The sequence below is a fragment of the Acomys minous genome (genome assembly GCF_964271855.1).
Source record: "Acomys minous genome assembly, chromosome: 12".
Taxonomy (NCBI): domain Eukaryota; kingdom Metazoa; phylum Chordata; class Mammalia; order Rodentia; family Muridae; genus Acomys; species Acomys minous.
Window position 1 is genome coordinate 58,310,612 of NC_140493.1, and position 11,155 is coordinate 58,321,766.

Here is an 11,155-nt window from a genome sequence, read left to right on the forward strand (position 1 = left end):
AAGAAAACGGCAAGTTACATCTACATTGGCATAGAAAGTCTGACCGAGCTTCTCACACACTGATTTGGCAAGGAAGTGGGAGTCTCCTCAGTATACATGACCTATGCAGACTTCCCCTACGAAGATAAAGTTGGTAATATGCATTGAAGTCTCCTGACTATTTGAAAGAATGGTTTTTGTTGCTTTGTTTCATTTGTTTATTCGTTTTTGTTTTTTTTCAAGACAGGGTTTCTCTATGTAACCCCGACTGTCCGGGAACCAGGCTAGCCTTGAACTCAGAGATCTGCCTGCCTCTGCCTCCCCAGTGCTAGCATTAAAGGCCTGCGCCACCACTGCTGGGCTCTACAGAACAATTTTTTTCTAAGAATTTATCCCAGATACACAGTGCTCGACATTAAAAGCAATGTATTAAAGTGTCATCGCTAGCGGCAAAGCAGAACAACTTAAGTTCCTGAAGTATGGAATGACTTTAAGAAATTGCAGAACACACAGCAAGTGGTATAACAGAATTTAACCAAATGTGGAATTCCCTTCAAAACAGGAAAATGCAGGACATACTTACACTTTTATGCTTGCCTACAAACATGCATACACGTATGTGCACACACATATATAAATACACCTAGTTACACATGTATCTCTTGTGCCTCTATTATATTGTGCAAAGAATAATTATGGTATTAATAATAACCACAGATAGGTAAAATAAGTAGGTAAATAAGATACTTTATAGCACAAGGATATATTATCTGTTAAATAAACAATTTTATAAATTAACTTTAGAAACTACTTATAGAATTGCATCATTAAATTATTTAAGCTGGGTGTGGTGGCACACCCACCTATTATCCCAGGACTCGGAAGCTACAGGCGGCAGATCTGTGTGAGTTTGAGGCCAGCCTGGTCTACATAGTGAGTTCCAGGACAGCCAGAGCTATGTAGAGAGACTCTGTCCCAAAATAAAATAAACAATTGAGCCAGGAATAGTGGCAAATACCTTTAATCCCAGCAGTTGGGAGGCAGAAGCAGGCAGATCTATGTGAGACTGGGGCCAGCCTATTCTACATAGCAAGTTCTAAGCAAGCCAGGGATGCACAGCAAAACTCTGTCTCAAACATAAGTAAATAAATTAAACTAAATACTCTAAAACATTTACACTTACACACACACACACACACACAGTGTGTACTTGTTAACTTACTCTGCAGTGAATGTGCTTTACACTCTTTATTTGGGGAGCAAGCAGAGAATGAAGACATAACAGAATACACAGCTGCTGAGAAACATAAATACCTAGGTGTGGTAGCACAGTGCCTATAATCCTAGTACTGTGGATTGGGAAGGCAGAAACAGAAGGATTGTTCATGGAAGGCCAACCTGGGCTACACAGAAAAACCACTATCAAATGAAAGAAAAGGAGGAAAAGAGGAAGGGAGGTTTAAAAAATTAGGGAGAAAGAGAAGGAAGGAGAAAATAATTTCTGTGTTCAAAGCATTTTGTATAAAAGACCATGTTAGGTGCATAATAAAACCACCATACATATATGTACTGAGTACCTTTCTGCTTGGTTTCAGTGGGCTTGCCTTTTTGATACTTTTTTTTTAATCAAAAATAGATTTTAAATCACACCAAAATAAAAACTAAAAAAAGACAGTGGAAACACAACATTCACTAAACAGTTTTTCTTTAAAAAAAAAAAATTCCTCTTTTCCCCACAGAATGAGGAACTATCTCATTTGCACTCTAATTCAACTCAACATTTCTTACTAGGTACCTATTATGACTTAAGAATGCTGTAGAGCAAGACCAACAAAATTGTGACTCCTCAAGACTCAAAACTGAAACTGCTGCAGGAACTCAGGTAAGGACCTTTCTGAGGTAATTAACCAGGGAGTGAGTGGGATGTAAAAATGCATTTTAAAAAATATCGTCCCTCATGCACATGTAAGACAGTATGGTTTGATAGACAGAAGACTTCCTCGGTATGTGTATGCATAGCTGCGCCTTAAAGAAATCACTGATAACGAAGTACGAATCATTTTTAAAGACTCCGGCTCCTAAAAAGAGGACATAGTGTGGTGGCCTCAACCTGCTTTACAACTCAAGCATGAACTTTTAATGTATGCCTTTACTCATAAATTATATGCATCTTAGTATTAGCTGATCTATACTAAGAAATATAGGGCTTTGCCTTTTTTCCCCCCAAACAAAGAGCTATAGGTTTTACTATGTTCTTCTTGCATTCCAGTATATCATCTTGTGATGCCCTTGGGTATACAATCTTACTTTGCATAATATTTAGTATGAATACGGAAACTCACAGATCACACAAAGTATTTTATCCAGTCTTCAATTTCCTCCCACCTCAACTTATTTTTAACATAATAGTTAAAAAGAAGCAAATATAAATTTGAGTTTTAGTTTACTTCTCTGTGTCTATGACCCTCTTTGAGGAAAAAGAAAATGCTAACATGCAATTAAGTGATAGCACTATTGAGAAATAAAAGACCGTTTAAGTCATGAGCTGGTAAGAGGCCCTGAAATTTCAAGGGAAAGAGTAGTCACAACTATCAGAATTATTCTTCTTACATAGCACATTTTTTATTTGACATCCAAGCCTAGGAACATATTATTTAATAAATGAGAAAAATTATTCAAAATTAACTGCCTCTTGTTACCGTGATTCTATTATAAAGTTTATTCTCAGCTTCCTTGTCTAAAGTATTTTCAAAACTATTTAAAACTATGTAAATAAGCACCTAAATCTTCATCTATACTTTTCATTGATGTGATTTCACATATTACACAGCTATGTTTAGAGAATGTATCTATCTAAATAATGTGAAATAGATGTATACATATAAGTGTTTGCAAAGTACGGAGGTTTACTTAGAGATGTCTACACATACAGTTGATCTGAAAAACTCATTAATAACATCTATTCAATAAAATACACTTCCGTTTTGAGCAATTTTTAATTCAGCACTCAAACATTAAATATAAAACTATATAAAATTAACTAGCCAATAACACTATGATTTAATTTACTATTTTAAAAAACCCATTTCCATTTATATATGTGTTTCAAAGAACTAAAGTCCTGTTTTCCCTGAGCATCACTTTGGCAATACTGATTCTAGCAACTATATTAAAAAGTATAAACTCATATCTGAATATAAAATTGTAATGATCAAAATCTTACCACTATTGGTATATACGTTAAGGTTGAGCTAAGTTAGGAATATGCTCAAAAGCTTTTGAAAAACTGTCTTTATTATTCCATAGTTTAAGCTGATTAAATTACTTAACTTTTTGTTCATATCCTATGTCCATTAATAGGCCAAATTTCCTAGTACATATTGAAACCTAAAAATTAGTTTTGAAGAAGCAATTCTAAATATGTCAGGAATATATCTGATCTCTTGTTCTTTCATTATTCTGTGAGAAATTGTATATTTTCCTAAGAAATATACCTACTTGACACAAGTTTGTTACCACAGGTTATGTAAAATATATTTCACTAAAATATGAAAGTATGCTTTCCTATGTGAACAAATACTGAATTCAACAACCTGTTTTCAAAATAAGTCGCTGAGGTCATTTCTTTTCACAGATAAAGTCTACACTTTTAATTGTGTTCATAAAGATTACGTTAAAGTGTGTTTGGTGACAGTCCCTCTAGGTTAATTTTTATAGTAACTCATTTCAAGCAAAAATGGGGGAAAAATGACTTGGATAAACACTGAAAGGTTACACATCTAGACAGTGACTCTCCCGGAGTAACTGAGAAATCAAAAATCATAAAACATTTAAAAGCAAACCTGTAGAAACAAATCTCAACTACACACTGCTACACTGACAAGGAATCCCAACGCAGAGGAAAACTCAGTCTGGACAGTTCCCTGGTGCTGAAGTTACGCCGCCTCTAAACCGAAGCCTGGGTGCCACTTTCACGCCTCCCACCCTCGGCAAAATCCCGGCTGGCTGGACTGTGAGCAAACATAGTAGAACTTCGCGAGGGAGGGAGCACCCCAAACTGCAACGATGCTGGGAAACCGGAGTCTCCCCGGGATCGCACAGACTGACTAGTTGCAAACAGGAAGAACACCAGAGTGCAGGGTGTTAGCACCCGCCGAGGGGGAGGGGCTGGAAGATGGCGGCGGCCGCACACCCACCCGAGACGCGACCGCGCTTAGGCCCCCTCGCCCGCGCCGCCGCCTTCCTGCCCGCTGGAACCGTGGGGCGGCGCCGGCCCTCCCGGGGCTGGGGACAGAGCCGGCCCTCGCGGGCACGGGACGAGGGACCCCGGTGGCACCCGCACCCCGGGCCTGGGCGCCTCCACCCGGGTCCAGCCCAGGAGCACCTGTGCACGGCCATATTGGATTCCTTGCCCCAGTCACTGCCTCCGCGCGGGGGCGGCGGGAAAGGAAATGGGACGCGCGGAGCCCGGGTTCAGCATCGTCCCGGGAGCCGAAGTGGCCCGCGGGGAAAACCGGAGGGCGCCGGGGAGAAAGGAAAAAAAAAAAATCACACCTCCCCAAGCTCGCCACCGTCACCCCAGCCGGACTCGGCGCCCTCCCTCCGCGACACACACACCCCCGCGGCTGACAACTAGAAAGCGACCCCGGCGGCCGCGGGCCGCAGCCCTCGTGGCCCCGGCGCCACCGGCCGAAGGAAAGGCGGCGATCCCGGGCGCGCGGGGGGCGGAGGGCAGGCGGGGAGGGAGGGAGGGAAGGAGGGAGGGAGGCGGGAAGATGGAGCCGGGTCCTTACTTGAGCACGGACTGCTCCTTCTCCTCTTCTTTCTTCTGGCGATCCATGACAGCCAGGATGATTTTCCTCTCCTCTTCCGTGAGGTGGCTGAGGTCCGGCATCTCGGGCTGCGGAGGAGGCTGAGAGGCCGCCGCCGGGGTGGGAGCCGGGCGGCCCCGGGGCCCGACCGGAGCCGACATGTTTGGTGGAGCCGTACCACCCTAGGGAAGCAGGGAGGCAACTCCACTGGCAGCGGCGGCTCGGGCGCGGGCGACTGGGGCAGCCTCCGGCGCTGGGACAAATACATACAAATCAATGGCCTTCAATCCTTGGCGACAGCCCCCCTCCCCCAGGAAAGCGAGCAGGGGGAGGGGAGGACCGGACGGGGGGTGGGGAGAGCTGAAGAGTGCGCTCGGGGAAATGTTTCTTCTTCTTCTCCTTCTTCTTCTTCTTCTTCCCGGGGGCGAAGGGCTGGCAAGTGAGCGGTTCGCGGGAGCGACGAGCAGGAGGCCCCGACGCGGAGTGCGCCGAGCGGCGGGGGAGGGCGGTGGAGTAAGGTGGCGGGGACGGCTGAGGGTGGGGTGACTGGAGGGAGCGGGCGGGAGGGCGGCGCACGGACCGGGGCGCGAGTGTCCAGCCGCGGCGTGGCGGAGCGGGAAGCGCTGCCCCGCGAGCCCGACCCCCTGAGGAGTCCCGGGAAGTCACCCCCCGAGCGCCCGCAGGTCGCGTGTGCTCCGCGCCGGAGGTGGGGGGGGGGGAGCGCGGGAGCGGCGCGGCTGTCCCGCCGCCTGGCGCGTCACCGGGCTCCGGGGCGCCGCGAGGGAGGACCCCTCCGGGACGCACGAGGTGCGGGCTGCCGCAGGGGACCCCCGCCCCCACCCGGGCCGGAGGCGGCCGGTCTTCCGGCCCGCGCCCCGCGCCTGCCAACGCCCGGACACGAGCGAGCTCGCGCGCGCAGCGGGGTCGGCCGCCGGCCGCGCCTCATCACGCGCCCGCCCGGGGTCCCCCCGCCGGCCCCAGGGTCCGCGCGCGGAGTCGGCGCGCGGGGCCCGCTCACTGCGCCGCCGCCGCCTCCGCCCTCCGCCTCGCCGGCTCTTCCCGCGGGGTTCGCGTCGCCTCCCGAGCGCCCAGGCCGGGACTTGTCCCTGGTCCCTGCTAACGGCCGGGGCGGAGCAGGGAGCAAGTGAGCGCCCCGGGGTGTGGGTCTCGGGGAGGTTTTCTGGTGGCTGCCGCTGAGCTGAGACTGCGAGCCGCAGCCTCGGGGACCGTGCGCTCCCGAGCTGTCCTGGGCGGGGTCCCTGGGTGAGGGAAGACTGGAGCAGGTGGGTGCCCCTAGGGTGTCAGCGACCGGGGACGCGGGAGCCGGACAGAGCCCGAGGAGTGACCGGAGGGTACGGGGCGCGCTGGTGGTGTCTCGGGCTGGGAGCAGGGCGGGTGTGCGTAAGTTCTGGGGAACTGGCTAGTCGGTGCGGTTCTGAAAAGGGAATTCGGAGGTGAGAGGCAGGTTTGCCCGAGGCTTGGCGTGAGGGGGTGACTGGAAGGTGTGAAGAGGAGAAAGGACCAGATCTCAGTCCTGGAGGATTCGGGCTCTTTGGCCCTTTCCTGCCATTCACTCTTGTCCAGTGAGTAGAGATTAGAGCATTTTAGCCTGATTTTAGAAGCTTGGAGACCGGCTCAAAGAAGAGAAGAAAGCCGACTCCAGTAGGAGGGAGGTAGCACCGACAGCAGCGCGGGCTCAAAGGGGGCGTTGAGGGGGGTTACAGCCCAGTCAGCTCTCCCTGGGGATGATCCGATCACCCCCTCTTCCTCCTCCTGCCACTCTGGACTGGTGCTTCGGTTAGCAAGGTTAAATGTGCATGCGTGTGTATGTACACACCCCTACCACGCCTTCCACCCTCACACTGCTTAGTACTAGGCCAGATTACAGGCTGGTGAGTAAACCTCCGCCTCCGGGGCTTGCATTATATTTATGTGTAGTAAGCTCTCTCCCTCCTCCCTTTGTTCCCCAGGTACCACCTGACTAGTCTCAATTTGAGAGAACTGGGAACAGACAAAGCAGCACGACGTGTCCCTTGTGATTTCTAAGCTGAAATTTCTATATTGTTTTTCTCCCGTGCTTTGTTACTGGAAAGAAGAGATGGAAAAGTTTGCTTATGTTTTGTTTGTATATTATCATTATTACTACTGCTGATTGCTACTACCACTCACCTGTTCTCAACCAGATTCATAATCCAAATTAGTTTTCAGTGCTTTGGGGCCGGGCAAACCAGATGGGATCTTATGTTATCACAATCGATGTGTTTTACAGGTAGAGAATTTTTGTAAATCTCTAATCCAACCTCATCATATAGGAAATGGAAGACCAAGATCAGAAGATTTATAAATATGGTTAAATAACAGAGCTGGAGCCAGTCCAATTTAAGACTACCATGGTTTTCAAAGTTAACACAGGAAAATTACATGAGTCACTTGTTTAAAATGCTTGAACTCAACCCAGAGCCAATGAATCCATTTCTAGAAGTAAGACCTTAGCCATGGATGTTCTGAAATGATCTGAACCAACCAACATATAGCAAAGATTGGGGGTATACATGTCATGATGATGGTGAAGAAAGAAAACAAGACAACAAAGAAGAAGAAAAATGAAAGGAAACACTTCTAAAGAAAATTGAATGTCTCCCTTTAAATTCAAACGTTGTATTTTATTATACACACACTCCTTTTTTGGCATGCATGACAGTCACCAGATAGTTGGTACACATACTTTATGGTTTTAGCCTGGGAAACACCAGCCACCAAAACACGGTAAGTTCTCCTTTAAACGAGATGATAGAACTATAAATAATAATGTTCCACCTTATTTCGGTTTCCATTTTTAAAAATACCATCCTCCCAACACCAGCCAACATCATCGCAACGGGATCAGAAACCAGAATATGCACACACTGCTGAGTCTGAAGATTCTGGGGTTAAAATAGCTTAGTTACTTCAAATACATAAAATGTGAACTGGAAAGCAGTTGTTCAGATGGGGAGAAATGTGGGTACGTTTACAGCAAAGGGTCACCTTCTGGGACCTACATTATTTCCTGCCAGTCATAGTATCCTGAGGTATGTGTTTCCCTGTCCACACCCATGCATGCATGCACGCACACACACACACACACACACACACATACACACACCCTCACCTCCCTGGGTGAAACTGGCCATGAACCTGAATATCTGCCACAATTATGTATGAGTGGGCTGACTAGGATATTCTGTTGTTGGGCGCATTTTGTTGTCCCTGCTGTTTTGTTTTGCTTTTTTAGTCTTTTACTTACTACAACTGAAGTTTTCTTAGCAAAGGAGATTCTTAGATGTGGCGGTACATAAAAATAATCTCTCATTAGTCATGTACCTTTACAAAGTGAAAGTGTCACTATATTTATACCATACAGATAGAATATATGCATATATATCATATAGAATGTTAAAATGGGCTGTAGCCTAGGTGATCTGCTTTAAAAATATTCACCCAACTTAAGATAAGATTGCTATGCTCATAATGAAAGAAAGTACCTCACGAGGCTTGGTTTTCCCGAAATATGGATCTCAAGAGATTTGTTCAAGTTTTGTGTTTACTTGAAATGTCAGTCATATCTTACTATGTCATGGATGGAATTCTAGTTTGCCTGGACACGCCCCTCAGTAGGTGAACACATTTGTAGTAGTCTCAAAATGCAATATTCTTGCTTACCTTTAGAAGTAACTGCCTTTTATTACTGAATTGGGGTTTATAATGCCTGAGTCTGAAGTTTCATTTTACATAATGATAAGGACTAGTTATATACTAGGTAAGTATTAGGAGATATACCTCAAGAATAAAACTATAAGATAATCATGTTCTTGAGATGTACTGAGGCCTTAGTATTCTGCTACGAAACCTGGATACCTCACAAGACTCAGAATTATGTCTGTCCCACTGCTGCATCCAGATAGATGGTTGTCAGTCTACAGTCTGTCCTAACAGGTATAGCTGCTTCTGTCCTTGCAGCCCTGCATAGTGAGCAGGCATCTGAGGCTGTGTGTGTAGGGCACTTGTCGAATGTTCTTGTTAGTTTTTGTCAGCTTGACACAAACCAGGGTTTCCTGGGGAGGGAGAATCTCAATCAAGCAATTGCTTCCATCAGATTAGACTCCAAGAAGGGGGGTATGCACTTCTGTGACTTACGATCCCTGTAGGAGGACCGGCCACCCATGGGTAGGTAATCCTGGCCTTTGTAAGCAAGCAAGTGGAAGAAGCCAGGAAGCACTATTCCTCTGTGATTCCTGCTTCAGTTCCTGCCTCCAGGGTCCTGATATGTGTTCCTGCCCTGGCTTCCCCTGATGATGGACTGTAACCTATAAGCCAAATAAACCCTTTCTTCCGGAAGTTGCCTTTCGTCAGTTATTTTATCACCATAACAGAGAAACAAACTAAAACAGGAATTAGTACCAGAAGTGGGTTTGTGGTGTTGAAGTGGCATAAGCTCCAGCATTTGAGTGCTTGGCCCCCTGCTGGTGGTGCTGTTTGGGGAGGCTTAGGATGCGCAGCCTTTCTGGATGAGTCTCAGTATCCTCCCCCTCCCCTCTGTCTCTCTCTCTCTCTCTCTCTCTCTCTCTCTCTCTCTCTCTCTCTCTCTCTCTCTCTCTCTCTCTCTCTCTCTCTCTCTCTCTCTCTCTCTCTCTCTCTCTCTCTCTCTCTCTCTCTCTCTCACCCCCCACCCCCATCCTGACACCATGCCTGTTCTTCTTCCCAACTATTACTGACTGCTCTCTCTCTGGAACAGTAAACTCAGATAAACACTTTTATAAGTTGCCTTGGTCATGGTGTTTTATCACAGCAACGGAAAAGTAAAACAGCCAGAATGTGTGAGGCCCTGGATTCAATCCTCAGTACCACATGGGCAGAAAACAAGTAAGCATCCTAAAACACCACACAGATTAAAATACTGAGAAGGCTCCCTGCTCTACTCATACCAACTGAGCTCCTTAATTGGTCTGCAAGTGGCATCTGAACCCTACTTAGTACTCGATACCTGCCTTGCACTAGTCCTCTCACTGGGTGTTTACTTAGCTAACTCCCTTTTCAAATTTTCGCTCATATTTCTATTTACTATCTTCCTGCCTTTCAGACCCCCTCCCCCATCACTCCAACCTCCTTTCCCTTTTCCGGTGTACTTTGCTTTCTTCTGATGCTTGTATTTTCATTGTAAGTTGACGTATTTTTACTGCAGTTTGTCATTGTGTTCTTTCATCTAAAATATAAGCACATGAAAAGGAGGAATTTTATTAATGTATCCTAAGCACCAGGATTAATGCATGGCTAATAGGTGGGTGCCTCAACAAGTATTTGGTTAATTGCTTTCTGAGGTGAAGCATGAGAACATGAGAACGGGAAAAGAACATTGGGAGAAGAAGAGGAAATGAATGCAAAGAAAGCATTAACTTTTGATTTGGGCCCTGGCAGCACCTCTGTCCTTACCTACCACCTGTAGACACATCCCTGTTCTTCCCTGTGCCATGCCTGGCACATCCCTGTTCTGTGCCAATATTTTTGCCCTCTAATGTCTGCAACTTTTCTCTCAGCTTGACTTACCTCTTCAGTCATATGTCTTTGCCATTCTCAGCCTTTTTCTCTTTCCATCTGTTTGCTCCAGGCTCTCATCAATGCACATATCCTGTTCACAAATAGCACATGTCACCTTGTGCCTTAACCATTTCTTTGTCTATATCCTCAACAGAACCATGAACTCTCTTAATAGCAAGGAATGTACTTTTTTCCCAATTTCCCCAGGACCTAATAAAGGGCTTGGTTCACTACAACACCTCAGTAAATGTATGCTGAACAAATGCATGAACAGCTACAAAATATAAGAGCATTACATATTGGAGTGTGAAGAGCACAGAATTATAACAAAAGGTAGTAATAGAAATAGGTGGTAGTAAGATCATATTCTAGCTTGTATGCCTTTTCTGGAAAAAAAATTGTATTTGTTTTTATAGTTATATTGTGGAAGATTTTAGGCAAGAACTGACATGATAAGCTTTGATTTTCAGAAGTATATCTTGCAGCCATCTCTTTATTCATATCTAAAACACCTGCCAATAGAATTCCTCAAAGGACACAGATGCACTCTGACTTATACTTGGAGACACAGAATTTTTTTTTAACTTCTTGCTTTCAGGACTTATTTGTGCAGCTATTTTTCTCAGTAGATTCTAACAGCATGATAATGAGGCCAAGGTCATGGTTGAAATCCCTGTGTGAGTCAGACAGTGCAATAGCCACAGCTGACTATTAATCTTTGCCAGTTGTCAAATGACAACAACTACTATTTTTGACAAGAAGTTGAGTGTGGGAATATGACCAGTTCATCC

General features: G+C 45.9%; 1 protein-coding gene and 1 long non-coding RNA gene across 32 annotated transcripts in view; both read right to left on the bottom strand.

Moving 5' to 3' along the window:
- RIMS2 (regulating synaptic membrane exocytosis 2) overlaps positions 1-5,393 on the bottom strand; it is a 458,924-nt gene extending 453,531 nt beyond the window's left edge. For 6 of the 31 annotated variants that reach the window (XM_084751278.1, XM_084751262.1, XM_084751284.1 and 3 more), the window contains exon 1: positions 4,773-5,386. In XM_084751278.1, coding sequence (XP_084607404.1) covers positions 4,773-4,951 — 179 coding nt within the window. In that variant the 5' untranslated portion in view covers positions 4,952-5,386. Of the gene's footprint in view, positions 1-4,772 lie in introns of all 31 variants that reach the window. The other 25 variants (XM_084751245.1, XM_084751242.1, XM_084751285.1 and 22 more) reach the window with 8 other exon arrangements.
- Positions 5,394-9,716: 4,323 nt separating this feature from the next.
- On the bottom strand, positions 9,717-10,434 carry LOC311578723. The gene is made up of 2 exons (XR_014772945.1): positions 10,374-10,434; positions 9,717-10,032 (listed from the first exon to the last, which is right to left on the bottom strand). It is a non-coding gene; the product is annotated as an uncharacterized lncRNA (long non-coding RNA).
- Positions 10,435-11,155: the final 721 nt, after the last annotated feature.